The sequence below is a fragment of the Anas platyrhynchos genome, chromosome 6 (assembly GCF_047663525.1).
Source record: "Anas platyrhynchos isolate ZD024472 breed Pekin duck chromosome 6, IASCAAS_PekinDuck_T2T, whole genome shotgun sequence".
NCBI classification, from domain to species: Eukaryota; Metazoa; Chordata; class Aves; order Anseriformes; family Anatidae; genus Anas; species Anas platyrhynchos.
The window spans coordinates 18,890,986-18,916,885 of NC_092592.1; the positions used below are offsets into that span (position 1 = coordinate 18,890,986).

At 38.5% G+C, this 25,900-nt stretch overlaps 1 protein-coding gene across 1 annotated transcript in view; it reads right to left on the minus strand.

The window, feature by feature from the left end:
• Positions 1-380: 380 nt before the first annotated feature.
• ADK (adenosine kinase) overlaps positions 381-25,900 on the minus strand; it is a 278,665-nt gene continuing 253,145 nt past the window's right edge. The window contains exons 10-11 of the mRNA XM_027460598.3: positions 20,730-20,816; positions 381-1,569 (exon numbers count right to left, since the gene is read on the minus strand). Of these exons, the coding sequence (XP_027316399.1) occupies positions 1,445-1,569; positions 20,730-20,816 (212 nt within the window). The 3' untranslated portion in view covers positions 381-1,444. The remainder of the gene's footprint in view (positions 1,570-20,729; positions 20,817-25,900) is intronic.

A 25,900-nucleotide genomic window follows, 5' to 3' on the forward strand; every position in this document is an offset into this window, starting at 1 on the left:
AAAGAAAGAAGGGAATCAGGACCACAGCTGTGATTTCTCCCCATGCAATGCATCAACAGTGTGATAACAATAGATCTCTGTGTGTCCCTTGGTCTGCGCTTTACAGTAGAATGTGAAGCCTGACTGTGCAGGCTTACCATTCTTTGATGAACCCTAGCCATTAATTTTTCATCTTCCCCGTGGTATATAAACACAACACTGATGTTCCTTCCTTCCTTCCTTAGTGCTGAGCTCACTCTTGAACATCCACCTGGACACGGAAAGTCATGGATCAAACGCAGAGCTCTAACATGTACTGTGGGTTAAGAGCCCTTTTCCTGCTTCTGATTCAGTACGATACTTGGAGGAATGCCGGATTCATAACAATACAAAACCAGGAATTACTGTACGACAATTTTTTATTTATCGGTATCAAATTACATAGCAAAGTAATGAATGCAGTATCAGATCACCTCTTTGAATACTGTAAATACAAACAAAATCCACCATATTGCTTAATTATCCAAAGTAAATTAAAAGTTTAAAAATGTGCGTTTCAGAGATTCCGTTTGGCATATCCTGTCAATATATCCTGCATAAATATTTCTGTACCTCATTTTCACTATGTGTACCTTAATTAAATACAGCCTCCAGAGAGTTCACATTGAGGAGACAGGATCTAGCTGTATGTTTATGTCCATCAGCAGCTCACACCTCTGTCCTGAAATCACCGCATGTACCTAGCTGCTGGCTCACCTGACAGCCCAATGTGAAGTTACAGCATGGTGAACAGGACCTGCTCTCACGTTAGTGCCAGACCCAAAGTTACTGGCATCAGTGTAAGAACACTGAATGCACGGCACCAGCTTTGGATCACGTTCCTTAAATTATTGATAAAATAGCTACTTGCTTTCATGGAAGCTGGGCTGGATATGATGTACACTCAAAACACTTGTACACTCAAACAGTTAAGGAAAATCTTGGGATATTCAAAATTGGTCTTAACACTACTGTGACTCCACTATACAGAAAGAACTATTCCTGGTTTACAACATTACGTTACACACAAAGTCAGGTTTGTTGATTTCAAGTACGTTGTGTAGGATTTGGTCACAGCTAGATAAAACTAGGTAATTCAATAGAAATATTTTACTGGTGTTAATCAGCAGTGTCATATACGTGGGATTTTCTTTTAATCTGTGTCAAGAGAACATTTTTTTTCCAGATGAATGGGAGAAAAAGCTTCACTTAGCACTGTTTCCAAAAGTTAAGACTAGTGAGACATGGTAATGGTACGGAAAGAAACACACCATAGAAATACATATTTTGTTTAGAATAAAATGAACAGAAGTACAGAAGCGTTGATGCAGGTAATTGGAAAGGTGAGGGAAGGGAAGGAGGAAAAATTAGGCAGCGATCCCACGGCGACATGGGAGTTACTGTTGATCCCTCCAATTCACCAGTATCAGTGGAAGTCGGGCTTCTCTGGGAAGGTGCAACCTGAGCGCTTGATAATTACGCTGGCTGCGTAATGTCCAGCTCGGATGCACTCGGTCACTGGCCGGTCGTAGACAAGTTGTGAGAGAAAGCCTAGGAACAAAGCAGGAGAGAGAGAGAGAAGAAAGAAAATGGTTATCTTTTGAGTGCATCAGTTTTTCACGGAGCAGAGCATTGAAATGCTGGCCTAGCTGTGTGTACATGCTTACATGCAGCACTGTGCCTAGGTGACTCGCTGAGTTAGGGTGCTGCTGCTGTCATTTTTACCTCAAGTCTCCAGTCGGTGGCTTCAGGCAGAATCACAGAATGGTTTCGGTTGAAGGGACCCTAAAGACCATCTGGTTCCAACCCCCCTGCCATGGGCAGGGGCACCTCCCACCAGACCAGGCTGCCCAAAGCCCCAACCGGCCTGGCCTTGAACACCTCCAGGGATGGGGCATCCACAGCTCCTCTGGGCAGCATGTCCTGTGCCTCACCACCCTCACAGCAAATAATTTCCTCCTAACATCTATTCTAAATCTACCCTATTTCAGTTTAAATCCATCACTCCTTGCCCTTCCACCACACTCCCTGACAGAGTCCCTCCCAGCTCTCCTGTAGGCCCCTCAGGCACTGGCAGGCCACAACGATGTCTCCCCAGAGCCTTCCCTTCTCCAGGCTGAACAACCCCAGCTCTCTCAGCCTGTCTTATAGGAGGGGTGCTCCAGCCCTCTGATCATCTTTGTGGCCCTCCTCCAGACTTGTTCTAATATGTCCATGTTCTTCTTGTGCTGGGGGCCCCAGGACTAAATGCAGGCCTCTAGGTGGGGCCTCACAGGAGCAGAGTAGAGGGGCAGAATCCCCTCCCTTGTCCTGCCAGCCCCGCTGCTTTTGATGCAGCCAAGGTTGTGGCTGGCTTCCTGGGCTGTGAATGCACGTTGCTTGCTTATGACAAGTTTCTTGTTAACCAGCAGCCCCAGGTCCTTCTCCTCAGGGCTGCTCTCAACAAGTAAATCAACAATTAGCGTGACTGATGTTTACTAGTGACCTCAAAAGTATTTACCAGTATCTTTGCTCTTTTCCAGAGAGAATCCTGATTCCTCAAATACCTCAAATGCCTCACATATATTTTTAAATAAAACACAGCAGCAGTTTTCCCTACAGCAGAGAGCTCCTTCTGTCCCTACCGGCTACTGCCACAGCCCCACACAACTGTCACCGCGCAGGTTGTTCTCAAAAGAGGGGAAGGCACATAGCGAACGAATGTTACCTATGTTCACAGTTACAGACTTTCACAGAGAAGATAAAGTGAGAACTTTTTACCTGATAAGGAAGCTTAGATGACATCTGTTGCCCTTGATTATGGGAAATTTAACCTAAGACTTGCAAAACAGTGGGCACCCATCCCCATGCTCAGACACCCAAACCAACAGCAAACTATACAGAGAACCAAGCACCTCTCCCAGTCAGGGCACTTGCTTAACTGTTGTAAGTAACAAAACCTCTAGCATGCATGGTTTAGAAAACCAGAAATCGCTGGGAGTTGAGTGTTTTGAAAACCAGAGTACATCTTTAAATTAATATAAACAAATGGACTCCTAAAAAGGAGATTGTTCATAGGTACTTGGAAATGTTAAGTACAAGTGGTACCAGAAATTTTATGGATTGAGTCTCTTATCTCTGAAACATTTTATCTTGGCTGAAACTTTTGTCATTGAAAGCATGACAGAACTTATGGCAGAGGTGAATATGTTTTTTAAATTTAGAAGAGGTTTTCAAGATGTTAAAAGTAAACTTAGTTTCTTATAATTTAAAACTCCACTCTGTCATTCTGGAGGTAATACTTTATTCACTTTTATCCTGTTTTAATGTCTTTCAGATGTATCTCCCTTCCCCATCCAATTGCAGAGAGAAAGTGAGACTTACCCAAGAAAATCTGAATTCCAGTAAGCTGAAATATGTTGTTTTAAAAGTGTTCTAAAGCTTTCATCCACCATTTCAAGTTTCTGTGTCATGCTCTGACAGGTCTTGGGCCTTCACAGTACAAATCTAGCCTTGAAACTATGTAGTTCATTGGTACCAATTTCTGACATACCACAAATTTTGATTCAAAGATAATGTTTTGCTAGCTTTCTTTTGATAGCCGAATACACTTTTGCTGTTCAGCTTGGTTACTAGTGGAAAAAAAGATCCCACGTTAAATTATGATGCTCTCATTCAATCCATGTTCCTTCTCAAAATACTTCCTTCAGTGTGAAACAGAGTATAGTTTTAGAAGATGGCAAAAATATCTTACTCTGTGCAATAATATTGGTTCATTGAAGATTAAAAACCAGGTACATGAAAAATAATGTCACAGATTAACCGAGGATAATACTGGTGAGCAACAGACTCTGTTTTCATGGATTACCAAGCTCTTTCTTGGCTTCTCAGTCATGACTGATGGTAAAAAGCCAAGCTGATAACTGATTTTCTTTAAACTGCACCGAATGGGAAAAGAGTTTGGGGCTTTACGTGAAACTACTAAATCTATAAATCACATGCTTTTCATTGGAAATGGAGGGGAGCATAGAAAACAGGTGTTTTAAATTTGTATGTTTCTGACATCAATACTTTTCTAGAGAAACCTGAACTACATACATGCTGGGATTTCACAGATATTGACTGACATTAGCTGGGAAAAAATGACTGCTTCACCAGTGAATGTTAAGTCCATAAACACAAGTGGAGAAGACAGGAGTTTTCAGTATACAAAGATGAGAATCTGAAATAGGAAGAAATTGTGCTGTGAGTGCTATCACTGGCGGCAGTCAGGGGATGACAGACAACACAACTGTGGCAGGATGGTCCAGCTGTAATAGCTGGGTAACAGTTGAGAAATTCAAACAGCATGCCTGGCAGAAATCAGGCCATTTCTGAATAACGAGATGAAAATGGTCTGCTCTCCATTAAATTAACATGCATTCTTAGAGGAAACTTTCTTGGATGCGTAGAGAATGTCAATCATTACATTTAAACTGCCTGGGAGGCAGGAGCTTGCCAGTGTGCTTCTGGGTGGTTAAAACTTCAGAGCAAGTTGTAACCGTATGTAAAATGAGGCTGTTAAGACAGTCCCTTTCTGACTCAGTGAGTATAGAAGATGCACTGGGCAGGCCTCCAAAGGCAAACACTCAGCTAGGTTTTGTGCTGAGCATGAGTTCAGAGAGCGGTTTATACAAGAAAGAACAACTGTCCTCGATGTTTATGATCAAGGCATCGAATATATGTGAAGATGAGGAAATAGCAAGGAGCAAAGGACCATAAAACATGAATTACTTTTCAACAGCAAATAGACTGAGACTGTCACCACCTCCCAAGCTCACAGTAGTCTCAAACTAGTATATATTTTTTTCTCTTCAGTGCAGCTACTTCTTATTTATTCTGATCTAAGCGAAAGCAGAATCAGGTGAAAAAAAAATCCTGTTCTAATTTGCAGATAGAAATGAGAGATCTCTGTGATTTTAGAGTGGTGAAGAAATGACATTAAGTGCAGCTGTCATATATGAGATATGTAGAAACTGTAGAGGGGAGTTTGCCCTCAAACCATTCTCTTGTCTGTTGAGTTTCTCTTAAAAGGTATGTATTTCATAGATGAAATAGAAATAGCAGTATCTGACACAATATCGCATCGAATGACAATACAAACACACATACCACAAACACAGAACTACATCACATACTAAGACTAGGCAGTTGGCAAAGGAGACCCCGAGGGAACACCAGAAAGCACTGCTGTTTGAGCAGAGAAACAAAGAGCTCTGTCGGGTTGGCTGCTTCAGCTGCAGTATGTTCTTTTTAGTTAATGCAGTAAAAAGCAGCATGGTCAGAATGTAGTTTAAAGCTTGCCTCCTCCAGTGTATAAGGTACTCTGATGCAAACCCCATGAGTCACACTCTCAAGGAGGCATGGATTCAGATCTTTTGGTTCCAGCTGAAGAAGTTACTTCCCCATCTGTTTTTCACCATCCTTCTTTGCTGCTCTTGTAGCCTGACTCTCTTGTCAAAATGAGCCAGATTAGCTTTAACAGTGGACTGGTCAATAGTAGGTCTTTGCTAATGTGGTTAATTTAAACTGAAGTGGCACAGGTGAGTACTCAAACAGCTCTACCAGCAAGCAGGGTGGTGGAGGGAAGACACAAAGCAGCTAAAGGCTGTAATCGTTTTAAGGTGCCATGACTGGCCATGCAAAAATAGAAGAGAACACTTACTCCACACTCCTACAGTTTCACAGGCAGAAAGGGCAGGATTGATCTTTTATCATGAGTCTGGGCTCACAGAACTAGATTATCCCAACACATACTGAAGTAGATCAGCAGCTAATTCAACCTATGTCATGCCCTGAACTAGTTTCTGGCTATCACTGGAATGGAGTGCAAAAAGCAGCACTGTATTTGGCTACACAAAACAGCCTCATTTCAAATATTTTACCAAAACAACTTTTAGGCACTATTGCCCACTATCTTCTAATTGCAGTGCATTTCTGCACTGCTGAGGTTGTGCATGGTATTACATGCATTACACACTGCACTCTTCACACTAGCACACAAAGACAAGAACAAAACTTAGGAATTTCCCACTTGTCTGCCTCCTGCCCTGACATCCAAAACGTTTATTATTTATGGAGTAAGAGAAATGGCAGCTGCAGGATACTCAGTAGGCCATCCTGGTAGGTGTTCAGAGTAGACTGGGATGCCTTTTGTCTCCCACAGGCATGGACAGCCAAGTAACCACCTTCCATCTGTACTTACTAAGAACTTATTTGGAACTGTATCCAGCTAGCCCATGTACTCAGCAACTTCTTACAGAGCTTCAAACAGTGCTGTAAACCTTACCGTGCTATAAAACCCCAAAAGAAAATGTATTCACATAACCACTTCTGTCATCTGGGAATAAGACACCAATAACTATTTTTGGCCCATAATTATTTCTTTTCTTCTCGGTGGAGAAAAGCATCTCTGAAATCACTGCTCTAAAAGGAATGCCTGAAATAATTGAGAGTTCATCTTTACTATCTCTGTCTTCCTTATTACATATGCTCAAAGACGATGTTGATAATTGTTAGGCCTGCAAACAGAATGGGGGACAAAAAAGTCAAGTTGTTTTCTTCCCTTTTGTGCTCACCACCAAATTAATGGTTCCTTAAACCAAGTGCCAGAAGTGGTGCTTGAGCCTCAAAATCCACACCCAAATCAAGGCTTCACTGAAACCAGCTCAAGTCTCTTTGGGGATGTCAATACAACTCTGAAAAGACACAGCAAGACAGTCCTGACTGACACAAAAGGCGTTGTCTTTACTTTGTTATTTTTAAGAGCTGAGTAGCACTTTAAAATCATTAATGGAGAAGCAAGTTCATATATTTGTGGCCAGCAAAGTAGACATTTTGGAGACAATTTCACTGAAATGTGATTTCTCTGAAAGTTTTGTTTCCAGATTACCAGTGGTAGTTAGAATGAACGCCTAGCGCTAGTGCAGTTGGAGAGGAATGTAGGAGTCCAATAGCTGAGATTTCACAACAGTTCTGGTCTGCTTCAGTAATGGTTTAACAACACTTAAAAACAGCTTATATTGAAGCCAAATATTTCATTTCAAACTGTACACTTGACAATTAATTTTAATGACTTATAATTACTAATGTTGGCTAGAAATCCATTTATAGCCTCTGACACCCAGCTCGCCCACTACTCGTCTTTCTGCAGTCTCTCTCACGCTTTCAATCTTCAAAAAACGCCCAAGGAAATATTAATGTATTTTTTTAAATGCAAGAGAGAAAATCAGGAAAAAAAGCAACTATCAAATGCATTAATTATGAACAATTACAAGCTGTTAGAGCCCCTCAAAACATTTTTGTTATGTGATGTTTCCAGATAATCCTCCTCTTCCAGGTGAACCCTGAAGCACCTAACACAACCCGTGTTAGCCAGGCCATTTGCCAGCAGAATTGTCCCAGACACAAAACAGATCACAGACAACTGAGCTGTCTCCTCTTTCTTGTATTTAAAGTTTCTACAGAGTCATCTGTGAACTGCCTTTTTAAGCTGGTGTTATTCCACCATGGGGGACAGCCGCAAGCACCTTTTTACACTCTTGTTTGTGCACAGCATTTATCACAGTTGCCTGAGCAGTCTATTTTTAAGTGATCCCACTAGCCTTCCAGGCCGGCAGTATGCGGAGATACAGTTTTCAAGAAACATTACTCTGGTAATTTAAAGTCTTGTAGCTGATACAAGTGAGGTGTTTTTTATTTTTTATTATGTCTTTTAGTGCTGTTGGAGTGGGTTAATGTTGTGGTATCCTGAGTCTGGTCAGTTGTAATCAGGTGGTTAGCAATGCTGGTGCCAAGAGCCAGCCAGCCAGCCTAGATTTTGTAAAAGATGTTGGCATCAGATGATTCGGCAATATAGTCACTGAACGACTGTATGTCAACATGCTGAGGTTTCTCTTTTTTTTTTTTTTTTTTTGATTTTGTGGCAGATGGTGGATATTACAGCCAAGAACTGTGGTAAGCCAGAGGCCCTGCCCATTGCTATCAAACTGAATGTTGGCTATTCTAAATGGAAACGTTTTTGATTAAGGGTGGGATTTGGCTTCAGTTTTCATGTATTTTGGCACTGTGGTCTGACACATTAGACTTATGGTATATACGACAAATTAAATGTAAGCATCTCCCAATATATGATACTTCTTTCAATCTTCACACGCCTAAGTTCTTTCTCTCTCAAGATAGTGTAAGAATTATTCTACATACGCATATTTATACTATTAGCTTCAAATGTATATAGGTACAATCAAGTGCACACAGTAAACAAGTGTCTTTTCCTCTCTTTTTAAATGAGATGGCTCTGTGCTTCTACCGAACTGTAGTGCCAGGCTAATTACAAGTGAGAGAAGAAAGGTTACCAATCCTTTCAGAAACACAGTCATTTAAGATGTATATCTAACAAGTGGCAACCTTGAAATCTCACTGTCACTGAAAAGAACATTAGAAAAGCCTTCCTGACTGCACCACTGGAGGAAAGTTTTAATAAAAACTAATTAAACTACAAAAATCCCAAGTGGTTAACTGATTTTAGGGGCTAAATTTCTGGCAATTCTAATTATCCTCTTGTGGCTTCACTTAGTGTTTCACAACCAGGACAGATGACAATGAAAAACTGCAGTTAAATTCATCCTCCCTGACACCATGCTAAGCACTAGCTTCTCCCTCTCCAAGTAAAATCAATACCATGTTTGAGTAAACACGTTTACAGCTTTATTAGGATGTCTCGCTTGTTCTGTAACAGCTACTTGAAGCTGTGGTAACAAATCGACTCAACTCAGTTAAACCTAGAGAGCTGAGTAAGAGGCTCATCAATAAGGTTGTTATAAAAATAAACTGCAGGAGATCAGAAAGCTGGAACAAACAGCCTGGTAAATGTCAATATTTTTACTTCCAGAGAATGACAAAACCATGAGATCACAAATAACATGTTTCGGAAGTCTATATCTACTCTATTTATAAAACGGTCATGTGCTAAACGGGGGATGCACTTCACTGTCTGTGTACCACCTTCTTACACAAACTTCTTGTCTTCTAGTCACCGACATGAATACTAAAGCAAGCATGTTTTCAGTAAAAGCAGCTAGTATTGTTATTGCTATCTCTGTCCTTCTTGTCTTCTTTATATTTACAAACACCTCCTGAATGCACTGAATTCCTGTAAGGATCATTCAGATGGGTGCATGCCTGCATCTGCCTCAGTCTGAGTTTATACAGTCATTTATGGACACATGCAAATAATGCAACTTTGCATTTACTGGAAGACTGTGAGTAAGTGCAAGGAGTGTTTTCATATCACTTTAGCAGCCATTTCCTGGAATGGAGAGGAGGTGTTGAATACACAAAGCAAAAAAGAGCTCAGCCCCTAATGCTTTAAAGCATTACATGTGGAAAAAGTTAACAAAAGATTCCTGCAAGAATGTAACAATAAAAAAAAAGAAATAAAACTCCACTATATCCCTGTTATTCCATTAGGAGTCAATTACTCAAAGCTGAGTATTTTTATTGCATTGCTTATATGATTACCACTGTCTGGACCTTCTGGGCCAGCTCACTGCAGCTCGTAGAGTAAGGTGTAATCGTACTTCCCAGGGCCTGTATAGATGCTTGGGCCTACTGGAGACTTTCTCTGAGGAAAAATTATTGTTTCTTTGATGTCTCTGTGCAAGCAAAAATAGTGTCTGTAGCTCTACAGCAGTTTGGTCCTGAAGGCTGTGCAACGGATGGAGAACACTTACGTCCCAATATGGAGCCCACTGAGATTGATTCGAGTTTTCCTTTTGACTTCAACTTCTTGGCCTGTGCCTTCACTGAGCGCTGTCCACTCTTTAAGGAAGAACAGCCCAACACTGGAGGAAAGCGTTTTATATGGTGACACTTTCCACATTACTCATCCTTTGCGGACTCTACTTATAATCTGTGTTACATATATCACGTCTATTAAAACTCCCCAGTGCATCTCATTGTCCAGGAACAGAATCATGTCAACTTACAATATGCTACAAGAAAAGCATGATGGAAGAAACTGGTATAACAAAATTTTAACTTCTGATGGTCCTACTCTTCGTTTTTAAGTCCACAGGATGAACCTTGGGAAAACTCCTTTTTGGATCAGAATCCGGTGGCTTTCGGCTTGTTTCCAACAGCCAGGCCCAGGAGAAAACATTTGATAAAACAAAAACAAAACAAAACAAAACAAAACAAAATAAAATAAAATAAAATAAAATAAAATAAAATAAAATAAAATAAAATAAAACCCTCCAAGCTTACAAGGAATAATCAAGACATTGTGTATACCAAATCTTAACACAGGTATTTTCATTGGAAACATCTGTGTCTATCTGGGAAAAACAACAACAACAAAATACAAACACCTACTTTTCAGGCTGATATTTCTATTTCATTTTTTTTCTAGAAACTTTTCCTAGAAAGTTTCATAGAAGTGTTCTCCAAAAATTAAAATTCTCCTTAGCCTTTTTTGAGACAACAGAATGAAATAAACTTTTTTGTTCTTCTTTTTTTTTTTTTTTTTAATAAGTATTTCAGGAAAATTTCTGAGCCTCAAAACAGATTCTCAGTATTGACATGAAATGGCACAGATTCCTACACCTACTGCTTGGGATAAGAGGAAGAGAATTTCACTAATTTCGTATAGAGATTATGAAATCCTAAGCATAACAAAATGGAATATTATTATTAACCACTATTCAATTTTTAACGCTGTTTGAGAGCGTAATGCTTCTGTCATAGTCAAGTACAAAAATGGCTTGAATGGTTGAGATTCATATGCACAAAAGCAAGTAAATTGGAACTTCTGTTTGCAGAGCAACCATACGACAGTAAGGTTTTATTTGCAGGTATACTTCTACTCAATTGAGCCAGCAGTATGCAAAGAGAATCAAAAAGCAACAGCCAATGCAGTAGGAATTACGTGATAGCTAGACAGCCTATGAATAGCTTGAGTTTTGTGTGCTGAAATAGCCTAGCACAGCATTATATTCCTACTGCTCATATTTTATAGGCTATCACTTAGTATATTTTGCCTCTTTAAATATCTGTTATGGTCCTGGATTGATGCAGATCACCAATAACAGTAATGTCCTTTTAAGTATAAGAGATCAGTGTCAAACCTACAAGCACTGCTACTACCGCTGCTTTCAATTGGGACCATGTCTTTTAATTTTCTTTCCTTTTTATTGCAACCTTGCCATGTTCCCACCTCAAGTATGAGCCCGTTTCAGTGCAGGGGAAGTGAAGAAATTATGGGAGAAGTTACTATCTCATTAAATAATAGAGCAAGTTGCAAGTGAGCGAGTATACCACTAACCAATACCACATCCTGAGAAGTGCCTTTATGATCAGTGTCAGTCTCCATAGCGCCAAACCAATTCATATCAGACATGAAATAGATAACATATTTCAGTGTATTTTTGTATTTCATTGTGTGTTGTATTTCCTGTGAATATAGCATCAGCTTAATCTGACACATCATTTCTTAGGGGACTGCATCCTGCCCTGATTCCCAGGGGAATGTTCTTGATGATCCAATCTGACTAGTGCCTCTGTCTCTACTCAGAATACATTAAAATAACACAAAAATATTATCAACAGTCTGAGAGCAAGGTAATAATAACTCATTAAAGTCATTTCTAACCTTCCACATGAACATTTTCTTTATCATTACATGATTTTCTAACACATGACACATTAACATAAAATGAAATGTTATGAGGATAGGGGTAGTAGGCATGACAAAATATTTTAAACGGTGATGATTTGCTTTGAGGCGTTAAGTCAATTTGTAATTGTCCCATAGCTATTACAGCAAAAATTGGAACTTTATAATTGGTTTTGAAAATCTATTTTTAACACAGTAGGCTTGTTTTGAAAATGTACACAGTCTATTCAATGCTTGCTTCTCACAAAGCCAATCCAGAATGTCTCTGATTTTACAGTGAGGTAAACTAGGCATTTAAAACCCAAATATTAATCCTCTTGCTGCACACTATGGCTCCCTTAGCACTGCCAATGTCAGTGACAGGCAAAGAGAACGACAGCTAGAAGGATCAGGTCCTGCTTCAGTCTAATTAGAAACTTCCGAGGCTTTTTAATTCCACCCAGTGATCCTTACAAAGGGCGCTCTCGTACATTTTATTGGAAAAAAAAACCAAACACAGCAAATATACTAATATTTTGCTTTACAGTAATTCTATGTATTTTTCTGGATTGTCTTTATATTGTATAGGTGAAAATGAGAATTACCATATTTAGGTTACTATGTATTGATAAATATAAATATGCAATAAACTTATTAAAATGAACAGTTAGAAACCTAGGTAATGGTAGCAATTAAAAAAAATGTACATTACACCGGAACAACATTTGTTACAAGTTTTACATGTAATACCAACAAAGAAGAGTATATTACTTCCAAAGAAATAATTTTGAATGGGATTGGCAAATAAATTAAGTAAGGAATTAAACAGAAAACTGTAATACACTGTGTTTTTTCTGAGTGATACCAGTTTTTGTGGTTTTGTTCAAGTAGTTGCAATTCAAACTGTGGTAAACTTCTAAATTGTGCCAGTATCAATGTTGAAATGACTAGCGACTGGCTACAATATTGATCAGAATAACAATGTGCCTCTAGCTGAGACTGAGCAAAGTCAGCCAGGAAAGTATAATCTCGTAATTTTGTAGTTTGTAGAAGACCAGTTATAGAGATAACGTGACCCTCTAACAGCCTAGCTTTAGATGTGATATTTATCTGAGAGAATTAAGGATTCCACACATGGGCGGTAAGTCAAGAGCATGTTGACAAGTTCTCCTCTAGCAAGCCAAGATTGATGCCCTATCTGCAGCTCAGCTATTATACTCATGTATTCTGTTTATAAAACAGGAGTATTAAAGATGGGCAAAATGGGCTGTCAGTCAAAATGTGGATGACATTAACAAGGTATTTTTATTTCAAAGCTTCATATCTCATCAGCCATGATCTCAGTAACAACAGGATTGCTCAGAAGCAATTAGCCACCCATGTTGTATAAATGAAGACTAAGAGTGCTGATTTTTGTTAAAACATTTATCTTTACTTCAAAGAAAAGACAAAGCAATGTAGTATCCCCTCTTCTCTTTGCTCATGAAGATAAATTTTATAGCAGAAATAAGCCATAAGAAATAACATATACATATATATCTAAATGCTATTACAAAAAAAAAAAAAGAAGTACCCCTCACTCCCAGCTGGCAAATAAAATTGCCTCTCAGGGTTCTGGAGTTATCAGAAGGTAGTACTTCACAGCAGTGATATTTTATCCACTGTATTTCTCTCCATCAAATGTGATTAGAAATGATGACAACTTCCCAAGGTATTTTAAACAAATACAAAAACCTTATACAAATTAAAGACCATTTTAAGCGAATTAAGTAGCTTCTGGTATCACACTCCTGTTGTTTATTAAAGAACTACTCCTAGTTCCTTGAACTCCTATTACAACAAATCTAGAATTTTGTAGGGGTGCCAAGTACAGGAGGGAGGGCAACGCTTACAACAGAGATTCATACAGAGCTGAAAAGACAACAAATAAGAAGAGTATTTCATTCCTCTGCAATGCTTTCAGTGAAAACAGATTTTTTTTTCACAATTTTAGACAGTCCTATACATCCATTAAGGAGTTTTACTTTTAATATAGTCACAAGCTCACTCATAATTTAGTAATCTGACATACCGTTTTAATCACCAGTCTCTGCTGTCTACATTATCAGAACTATTTGTCATTTTTTGCACTCCTGGTATAACCATACAGCAACTATCCATAAGAATGTATTTAATTTCTCACACGCATCTACCCACCCAACTCCTTTACTTGAAATACCTATGAGACTTATTAGACAAAGCCATGAACACAGTCCACCTTTGCCCTATACCAGATTTATTGTGAGTAGATGGAACTCTCACTGTATAAGCTTCAATTTTTAATTCAGTCAGCTTCTACGCTTTAACCACCAACACTACCTGCAGAAGACAACTGAGGCAGATTTTCAGAGAAGCAGGAAATGGCAGCAGGGTCCCTAATTCCTATAGCTTTAAAAGTTATGGAACCACAGCACAACTGAGGTTGAAAGAGACATCTGGAGGTCACTTGCTCCAGCCTGTGGCCATCTAGGTGATTTTTTTAACTTAAAGATTCTTGGATTCCTTCCATAAATGATGAATTCTGCAGAACAACAGCAGAAGAATTACAAGAACAGATTTAATTTATTCATTTTTTTATTGAAAAATATACTTGTTCATAACTGTCTTGTTATATATATACTTGTTATACTTCATATACTTGTTATACTTGTTCAAATCCACTGGATTCAGTGAAGGTATTTCAAAGTTACACTAAAATTCTTCAAAGTTTACTGAAGTGCCTTGAAAATAGAACCAGACTTTTTTTAAAAACAAAACAAAACAAAAAAACAAACAAGGTTTCTTGAATCAAACTTATTAGTAGAGGAATAATGAACAGCAATTATTCTGTGCACTGTGGATTCTTTGCAAGCCTATCTTCCTATTTCTTGTAGTGTGTTTTCACAATGTATATATGTATTTACATAATATCACTGAAGAATGTTTCACATTAGGGGTAATATTTTAACATTTCAATAATGTAGAAATATACCACATATTACTTAACTCTGAAAACAAAGCTGGATGCCACTCTATAGAAAATCATTTGCATTTAGCTTACAAAAGCAGACTAAAATTTGAACAATGTGATGACCTTTAGGCAAACTCTGAGGAGTCCAAGGTCTTTATCTAATTTGTAGAGGCATTTAGAGTAAGATAGAAAAAATATTGTTTAGGATTAACCTCTGTATTAAAGCTGAGGGAATGACTTAGTTTAGTCAGCTTGGCAATAGAAATGTAAACAAAAGGAGGAAAATATCTCCACTAAACCCTCAAGTCTCTAAAGAGATGATGAGGATGCAACGAGGCACACTTGCTCAAAAACACTTATGAAAGTAGACAAGTCCTCTTTTGTTGCTATCCTTGTCTTCTATCAGAGCAGCTCTCTGATAACTGAGACAGAATTTGGCCACCTCATAAGATTTACACTAGGTTTCACAAGAGAAAGAGAGATAACTGCTTCTTCTGTAAGCATGTGCACCAAAAAATTTCTCAGCGTGGCTTTCAAACTTTAAATAACAGCTTATGAAATTCCTCTGTACATGAAAGCTGCCAATGGGATTTTAAATTGACAGGTGGTTTGAGTTGTTGACTCAGCTTTGGTAACAAATCGCTATCAGCTTGTCTTTGGCATTGTACAATGCTTAATGAAGAGCTCCTTATATCTAAGGATTTTTTTTCGTTGAGAATAGTATAATATCTTTATAGCATGGTGCTAAGTAATATACGCTTACTGTGATCATTCTGTCACTGTGTCATTACACTACTTGAAAATGATTTGTGGTTACACTTCATACTTCAGTACTTTTCATGCAGTATATAACTAAATCATAGCAGATTACATCGTCAATATATTTCTATTGACAGAACCTGAAAAAAAGCATTGATTTTACACCTTCTGCTATTCATTTATTATGGATTCTTGATCCAATTCCACTTAGAGGCAGAGATTTTGCAGGGAACAATGACAGCTATTATCAGAAAAGATTCTTATTGTTTTCATTGGTTACGGTGGCAGTGACAAAGAGGAGTCCAAACAGAAAGCAGACTTCACTATAGCTAAAGAGAGCAGGATAACATAAGGGAAAACACAGGATGTTAAAATTGTCTGTGTTTCAGTATGTTTACTGCCGTTAAATATACTCCGATTAACATTATTGCAGAGGTTCAAAATGGGGCTGACTAGCAATAAATAAATGGTAATTTAATGAGTAACAGAATGTTCCACAAACTCTACAAAATAAGGCTGTAATTCCATTAAGAGAACTCTTGTGTCATAAGCCAGGTCAGCGAAGCTCAAGTGATTTGTCAATGTCCTCAGAACCCGGAGGTGGACTTGCAACTTTAATTTATGAGTATCTCAGGGATTTATAACTGAAAAATCTGTGGCACCCCTGAAATCCATAGAAGGTGCTGAGATGCTACAGAGTAAATCATTACTGTTTACACTTCTAAAAGGTAGTAGTGTTGTTGAAAAGCAATAAAGGCAGAACTCCATTAGTGTTGTTTAGAGAAGTATTTTTAGCATAAAGCTACCTGCAGCCATTTTAAAGCCTGATTTCTCATTCATGCACTGCACCAGCCTGAACGGCAGGTGACTTGATGCCTGTGGTAAGAGGCAAGAAATTCAGAGATATTCCTGGTGCCAACTTAATAAAATCACATTTCAGCTGAAGAATGAAGTTTATTTTTTGTTGCTTGCTGTTGGATTAAGCTAGTTCTCCTTAGAGGCCAGCAGCTTCAAGTGTGGAACTGCTCAGCTCATGAATCAGTTCACAGAGCTAAAAGTGCCCAGAAACCTTGTATCTTTAAACTTTTTCATGACTTTTAAGTTTAATGACTGTCAGATAGGTTCTAGAAAAACAAAACAAAACAAAACAAAGCACCAGATTCCTTATTTTCCACTTTCACATGGAGAAATACATAAGGAGTGACTTGCCAAGTTGGCATAATTGTCGAGATGGAATTTCCTTACAAACTGTGAGTTAAACCTCTGGAAGAGAGTGCCTCAGTGAAAGATCTTTCAAAATACGATAAAGCCTAACAAACCTGACCTTCTCATGTAAAATAAAACCTGCTTGATGGGGTTAGTTCTCATTATATCCCACATTTTCCTCTCAGCCAAGACACCATGTGCCAACAAAACCACTGCTCAGTCATATTAATATACCAATTTCAAAAGCTTCCCAGTATGGGAAAGCTTTGCCAGGGCACTCTTGTTCTGTACTGTTTGAATGAAGGACTGTGTTTCTAGGAGAATATAGTATAACAATGAGTGCATTTTTAAGTTAAGGGATGAACTTCAGAACACTTTACTACAAGGATACTAAAATCAAAATATTGTACCTAGAATCAAAGAATAGCCTGAGTTGGAAGGGACCCCCAAGGATCATTGAGTCCTACCTCTGGCTCCACACAGGAGTACCTAAAAATTAAATCATGTTTCTGAGAGCAATGTCCAAACGCTCCTTCAACTCTGTCAGGCTCAGTGCCAGGACCACTGCCCTGGGGAGCCTGTCCCAGTGCCCGACCACCCTCTGGGTGCAGAACCTTTCCCCAACACCCGGCCTGACCCTCCCCTGTCCCAGCTCCATGCCATTCCCTCGGGTCCTGTCGCTGTCCCCAGAGAGCAGAGCTCAGCGCCTGCCCCTCCGCTCCCCTCGTGAGGGAGCTGCAGGCCGCCATGAGGCCTCCCCTCAGCCTGCTCTGCTCAGGGCTGAACAAACCAAGGGACCTCAGCTGCTCCTCGTATGTCTTCCTTTCTGGACCCTTCACCATATTTGTAGCCCTCCTTTGGATGCTCTCTAATAGTTTTATGTCCTTTTTATACTGTAGTGCCCAAAACTGCACACAGTGCTCACGGTGAGGCTGCACTAGTGCAGTGCAGAGAGCAAAGCAGGACAATCCCTTCCTTCAGCTGGCTAGTCACGCTGCCCCTGATTCACCCAGGACACATCTGGCCCTTCTGGCTGCCAGGGCACACTGGTGACTCATGTTCAACTTGCTGTTGACCAGAAGCCCCAGATCCCTTTCTCTGGGACTGCTCTCCAGCCTCTCACCCCCCAGTCTGTACCTATAGCCAGGGTTGCCCCATCGCAGGTGCAGAATCCAGCACTTGCTCTTGTTGAGCTTCATATGGTTGGCAATTACCCAGCTCTATAATTTGTCAAGATCTCTCTGCAAGGCCTCTCCAACCTCAACAGAGTCAACAGCTCCGGTACTCAGGTACTGTTGCATGGGTAGTAATAGCTTGATAAAAACCTCAGTCAAAGAAAGAAACTAGGAAAACCCTGAAAATAATATATAAACTTTCCATTATGAAAGTTCTGTCAGGACTAAAAACACTGCATCTGGCACAATGCTAGAATCAACAGAAGATACATATGTTAACTAGTAATACCCACATTACGGTGTAGGGCTTTCTGGTAAGGAGACAATAAAGAACTTTTCCTGTTGCAAATACATACTTTGAAAACACATGAAAAGTGTGATATAGATAAAATACAGACATTCCCCCCAAATGAAACACAGACCAAATCAAAGCCTATCCAGTTCAGTATCCCATTTCCTACATATGGGAAAGAAAATTAAATGACTCCATGAAGAAGGAGACCACAGTATGTAAGACTAGAATCAGCTGTGTACCTAGACTGTTATGACTCCCAAATCTCCCATCTGGACTAAGCTCAGGAAAATCTGTTCTCTGAGGAGAATAAATGACCAATTTATTATTTATGGGGTGACAGCAGAGAACTAAGATAGCTCAGAAGCTAATGGAAGAAGTGTGAGTATTCAAAAGCTCATGTTGGTTTCTGAGTCATAGCAGAGTGAAATATGGTGCAAGAAGAACCTAAGCTCACATACCAATATTCAGGTAAGGACCTAACTGCAATGAGAATTCAGAAATTTGCAACTTCTGAGCCAAATCCCTTCACAGAGGAAAAAACAGCTGTGCTTCTTTCCTTACCTGTTACGGTAAAAGGGAGAACTGTACAATGCCATGCTACATTAGACTGCATTGCACTTGAACGCTATACAAAAAGCATCCAATGATGCCTAAGTGCTATTTGTAGGGGAAGTGAGGAAAATAATCCATGTCCATAAACAGTAATACAGGACTTATGTTCTAATTTCCCCCAAATACACTGAAGATTGTTGTCTCCATGCAGGTTATCTCAACAGCCTTAGGAAGAGAAAGGGGAGTTGATCTTTCAAAAGAGCCATTCTCTTTACTTTCTTCCCAAATTTAGCATTTTTCACATTGTTTTCCACCAAACTGCTGAAATCTACTGTTAGACACTTAGAGAAAGCAATATCACAACTGATCCAACACTACCCTGACCAGGTATGCCTGAACTCCCTGGAAGAGAGCAATTTGGAATGGGGTCTGATTTGGCTTCTATCAGCCAGTCCATCCAGTACATTCTGAAAAATTGCTGAAGTCAACGTTTTAGCTTTCTACAGAAAAACAGCAGCTAAGGCAGTACTAGGGAAAAGGAAAGGTTATGAGAGACCAGACAGATCTTAAAGCCTGACCTAACAGTCTTCCCGCAGCTAAGTCAGGGAAGAAGCAGGACTATTAAAAAACCATCAAAGTCCTGATTTCCATATAATGCCCAAAATCTGAAGAAATGAAAATAAATACAATCTGAGATAAATGTGGCAGACATGAAAACCTGCTTCCTGCTGAGGCAAAGCTTGGTTGGTGTCTACCATATTGACCACCTGAGTACTACCCTGTGTTATTTTATTTTTAGGATCTGAAAACAAAATAGGCAAGATCTTTTCTGTTTTCATGGCAAGACAGCAGCCTACTGACACAGCTGACACACAGAGCACACGTATACGGGGATATGCCCTTGAAGATCTAATTTATGTTGATAGTCACTGTTGCTGGTTCAAATTTAGTCTTTATTTGTCATTTTCAATTGTTCCTAAATCACAAGTAAGCATTAAAAGGTGTATGAATAACATGACCTAACATGTTTTCCTCTATTCCTGCCCTTCTTGATTCATGAAGCACCAAGGCAAATGAGTAATAACATTCCTATTTTCAGCCAGATTTAAGCATATACTGAAAATTTATCATAGGTTTAAGTGATGTATTGAGTAGGGATGGAACTATTCACATTCTTAAGATTAAGCTTATTTTGAATACTTTCTTGAAGTGGGACTCAATTCTGAAGCTTTAATTTGGGTAACACGCTGCTTGTTATCCCCTTCATAGCTACAAGACTGAGCCCTGCATTTCTATTTATAAAGTCTCTTTGGTAATGTTTCCAGTAAATTAGTGACTAATAGAGCTCCTTAAAGCTGCTGTGTCCTGGATATCGGAGTCTTCAGGATGCAATAGTGCATCACAGAACTACATGTATGAAGGTTACAATGAATGACAGAACTTTTGGATTAGATTGTTTTTTGGCTTATATTGAATCGTTTTAAAAAACAGGCATAGACATAACATCCTCTTTTTTTTTTTCCTTAGAGCTTATGCCAAAAAAAATAGTAAGTTTGCAAATGGATATTAAGCAATGCCAGATATTTTCTGGGTTTGTTTTAACAAATTAACCCTTTGTGTTCTTTTTTGATGTCCAAATAATTGTATTGGAAGCAGATGTTCTACCAAAACCGACATGATCAGAAGACATTATGCTCACTTATTAACATACTGTTTAATATTCACTACAACCTGTTTTAAAGAACAACAATGTGTTAACATTTAAGCCAGGAGGGATTTCTGTACACTATATAGTACTTGATGCAGCTTGTTTATGCAACAGTCTGACAGATACAATTAATCTCATGAAAACGACCAGAGTATAGCATAATGGCATATCATCTTTAAAGTAATAGAACACACTTTCCCTTTGAAAATCAGAACTTAATTGAATCCCGTAAGTTCAGAATGCAAAGAAAAGCTCTAAAAGAATGAAGTTAATTCTGTGGGATAGTTGAATGAAAAAATGATAGATTTTATACAGAGAATAATAGGACCATCTCCAAATAAGAGTGAAGAAAGAAATACCTCCAACAAATGCATCTCCGGCTCCATTGGTATCCACGATTTCACTCTGATCACTCACCAACACAGGGAAAGTAGTTACTTCATTTGCTATAATGCAAAGAGAGAAAAAAATATCAGCAGCTTACAAATATGACGTAGAAAAGCACAACAAACAGTGAAAAAAATCAAAACTGAAGCTCTGACTCTATAATGCAACATAGTAATTTGGACAAAAACAGATTTGGTTTATAATAATAATAATCTGCAATGCAGTATTTTTGCAGAGGGATATGGGAATACATTTGATCAAGCTATGTGTTGTGGACATTTTCATTAATTACTTTTAGTCTCATTCCTTTTCTTTATCTCCTAATATTAAGGGCAAGAGAAAAGAACTAAACTGGGAGGAACAACATAAAACACATGGGCATATGGACAAGACTAAGAAAAGCTCATCCTGCCAAAAACAGTGCTTCTTATTAGTTGCAGAGAGGTGATATAGTCTCCAGAATAGCCAGTCTGAGCCTCCAAAAGTTCCAAAGAAATTGCTATATTGCAAAAAACAAAACACATGCGAACTAGCTAAAGTAAAACTGTGAAACGAAGAGCAGGAACTACTGTATATCAGACTGCTCTCAAATTACATCTTTTTAAAAACGCATATATGCAAGAAGCCTTGCAACTCTCCAGCTGACTAGATTTGGCTTCAGGATTTCAACGACTTCATTCTCTTCCTTATTTCTTTTTAAAAAAGTATGTCCTTCTCTGCAGCTCCCTGCCCTCTACTGGCACTCGTTAAACCTATTGCAATAGGTGGATACTCAGCATCTTCACCTCAATTCACTGCCACACCACAGTTCAACATAATTACACCACTTAGGTATGATAACTTTAGAGTTCGAGGGTTATAAATTTAATATATGCCACTAATTAATCAGCTATGGCTTTCCAGGTGGTAATGTCATAATGACGTGATAAAAATATAATTACCACCTTGTCACAATACCTTGTTAAAGTGTAAATTACCCCTGTAACAGAGCCAATGGAAGTTCTGCCTCTGGTAGTCAGTATGCATTAAACTGTCTCAGAGCAAACAGATTGTCCTTTGGCAGACAGCAGGAATTAAAAAAAGGGGAGGGGGAAGAAAAGCCTGTCAACCAGTGAAAATGAAAACCATCAGAGCTGTCATCCTTTAATTTTTAGTAAAAATAGAAATAAAACGGGAAATAGATCCTCCAGCAGCTAAAAGCTGGAGACAAGTAGCTTCTTCACTGTCCAGCAACAGAGCAGATCATAAAAATCGCTCTCACATTGACATACACAGTAGCAAACAAGGAAACCTAGTTTGGGAAGCATATAAAGAATTCACAGTCTCAAATCAGGCAAGTCTGTGTATGCTGCAGAGGTACCAGAAGGATCCTGGTTTCTGTGAAATGCAGTGTATCAGCTCTACTGCTCTTCACCATCTGCTACTAAGTGAACCAGGCAGATATAATGATGCTGCCTCCAGAGGGAACTGTTGGCTGGCCCACCAGGAGGGGAGGGGAGGGGAGCATTAGCAACAACCATCCATGAGAGGCAAAGGAAAAAGGGTAATGAAAACCATAAGATGAATATTCCAATTAAAGAACAGGTTTCAGTCAGTTCTCAGTGCATCCTGCTCTCTGGACTGTTAAGAAAGCTACTTAGAAATCTACTGTATTGTACTCTTAAGATAGCCTTCAAAAGTGATATTTTTTAGTAATTTTAACAGGATTCATTTGAATTGGAAATCAAGAAAGAGAGGTCTTATATTAAACTTTACCAGGAGAGCAGAGTGTATTCATCCATTTCATGAGGAGGTATATATGATTGGCTCTAGATAATGCTAAAACAACGAACAAAGTGATAAATCTGTTGAAGACACTTTGTAATAAACTAACCTGCTTGGGAACACACAGATGTTCTACATTAAATACATAGCAGACACTTGCATATGCATACAAATGCATGTGTTTGGGCATAGAGAATGAACAATGCACGGGCATTATATTTTGACTGCTGTAAATGCGTCTTGGCATCAAACAAGACTCTCTGTTTAAGAAAACTTCCACAGATGAAAGTTCACACTATCATCTTTCTCCTCTCTTTTCCTCCTCTGTCTTGACTCCTTCACTCAGCTCCCTCTAGTACATTCAGGTGAGTATTGCACTGTGAGCTCTTATTTTACTCTTTTTGCAGTGGATGTAATTGTAAGTAACTGAATTGGTCTAAAAACCCAAACATGTCAATGACTTCTGTTGATATGAAAGTAATCTTTTTTTCTGCCCTGTCTGCCATCTCTACCTGGACCACACATTCCATCTCCCTTTTTCTATAACATTACCTATTTCAAGAGAGGTAATAATCTTATATTTTGAAATACTGAAGTTTCAGAAGCAGCTGACATGGCTTTGGAGCACATAATACATGATAAAGGTATTACCACCTGCACATATTGCACACATCCAAGAGAGTAAATTATCTTTCTTTAACCTTATGAGAACTTCTACTAGCATAGTAGAGTCTACTGTAAGCTAACAATAGTTAGCATATGGAAAGATAGAACAAATACTGAGTTTTTTTCTTTGCTTCACAATAAATGAAGTCACTTAGAATTAAGGCTGCCATTAATTTACCTTGCAATGTCTGTGTAATAGGATAAAAATAGCTAGCATCTTTCACTGATCTGTGTCTTGTAACAACTAGGCACAACAGGGTGAATTAAGATGAAGCACAAGTCTCCATTCTGAATATCCTTGCTTTTGTGACTTTAATGTTACTTTAACTTCATTTCTGTATGTGATCTATTATTTTGTAAAACGCTCAAATCCATCATAGTAAACATAGAGACACCTTGGCTAAGTGCATTGGTCATCAGTGGCCTTGCATCTCTAAGTCAGTTCTGATTTCATTTATCATTCTGAGAGCTTATGAAATAAAGAGTAATTACATAAGTGTTTTGAAATCCAAGTGCTGCTCCTCTGGGCATAAAATCCAATGTTCTATTTTTAAGCAACAAATATCTTCTCTGGTAAACACACTCAGATACAACACATTCCAGTTTGGTATCGTTTGCTGAAAGCCCAGAATGGGAAGTGTAAATTGCAAAAGGGTGTGTATAATTAGGGAAGTTTTAGTAACAAGCATTAATGAAATCTTAAATCTTGTGACTTTGATTCAGCTCCCTCACTGACTTTACACTGCTGAGGAGCTCAGCGGCTTTAGAATGATTTGGAAATAATCAAAAGTTGATGTACTAAATTCATAGGCTGAAGAAAATATTCACTGATAAATCAGAAGGAATCATCTCACTGGTAAATTTAGTTATTGCTAATTTTCTGCATTATTTACGTAAAGATGTGAAATCTATCTTTGTTTTCCTCAGGCAAAAATATGCACTAGCATATCTGGCTTAAGACATTTTTTTAGGTAAAACAATCTGGAGAGATGATAATTGGGGAACATCGCTAACCGAAAAGCAGTGCTCCCACCATCCTGGTACATTTAACCTCCCAGCTGAACACAAACCTTTTTCATGATGTTAACTGAAACAATCGGATTCTGATGATAACTGCAAATACTACAGGTCTGTCTTTAAACCAAATTAGAATCACAGACTACACGTCTACTCTTAGTACAGTAATAAACACCAGCAAGCAATCATTACATCCAATTAGGCTGAGTACTTTCCTTAACTGGGTCATTTACCAGTCTCTCTTGCTCTTAAAAGTAGATTAAATGTGTAAACTTACATTTAATTACCTGTAACAGAACTCTTATGGGCAACATGTTAGAGTGTCCATAATTTTATATTAAAATAAAAGTAAGAAGGGAGTCCTAAAATATATACAAAAATGTCTAGTTATTTCCTCAAATAAGCTTTTGATCCAAGGGCTGATAGTAGGAGTACAGATGCTTACAAGATGGAGACACATTCATGTTTCTTTTGTAAGCTTTAACTTGTAAAAAAGAAAAGGAACAACTGTGAAACAGAATGCTGTCCCATCTCCTTTCCACCCCCATCCTCTCTCATTTTCTTTAGATCGGGGGCCAAAAACAGATAAAAAGGAAAAAAAAAAAAAAAAAAAAAGGACAGGAAGAACTTAACAGAACATAGAAACCTAAGCTCAAAACCTATAAATGTCTCTGGACAGCTATAAGGTAAGAAGTAATGAGAAAAGAATTTGGAACAAACCCATGTCAGTCTGGCCGATTCTGAGCTCTTACCTCGCTCCAGAAGGTAAAACCAGAAGCCCACAGGCTCTAAGCCTCTGCACCTTCTTCAGCACATTAAATGCATCTTTTAAAATTAGCAGCATAATATTTTCTCCTGTTTCTTTTTCTACAGTAGAAACTACAACTGCCGTTGCTTTATTTCACTTAGAGATACCACACTTGATATGTAAATCAAATAGACACTGTAATTCTCCCATGACTATCAGCACAGCTCTGTCCACCGTAGTACATGTAAGTCAACATGGGCTAGGGTGCTGGGCACTGAACCCCTACCTAGAAATCCTTACAATGTCCAGCAGTGATGTGTTTCAAACCTGGCCGTGTTGATTCAACCTGTCACTTCCAGGCAAACAGAATGAGATCCTGCATTTTCAGGCTGGGACTTTCAGATAGCTGTACTGCATGAGCACTACAGGCCCCCTGGCACTTTCTGTGTGCCGGGTAAGTTTGCCTTGTTTTGCATGCCAGCATCTCCCTCTCCTCCATCTATTTCTGTGCATTGTTCTGCCTGGTGCTGTAGCTGTGAAGGGCTTGTCAGAAAAATAAGGAATTTGTTTGTGCAAGTCAATGGAGTTAAATACTATAACAAGAAAAATGTACGTCAGCCTCATGCTTTCAGATCTTTCTAATCAAATATTCTAATAATACACTATGAATGATTCAAATTAATTATTCAAAATAAATATTCAAATAAATTCAGTATGTAGCCAAGAAAACTTTATAACAAGGAATAGTGAAGAAGTTAGGCCTTTTCTGCTATTATGAACAACGTTACTCAAAACGAGTCATAGAGTAATTGTCATTTATAAAGCATTTTTATGTATATGGTATGATAAAATCAATATAAATACAAATTTATTTCCATAAAAAAATGCCAAAATACAGCAATTAGGCTACAATTCTTGCAGCTTGCTAGGCAAAAGTAAGTACATATA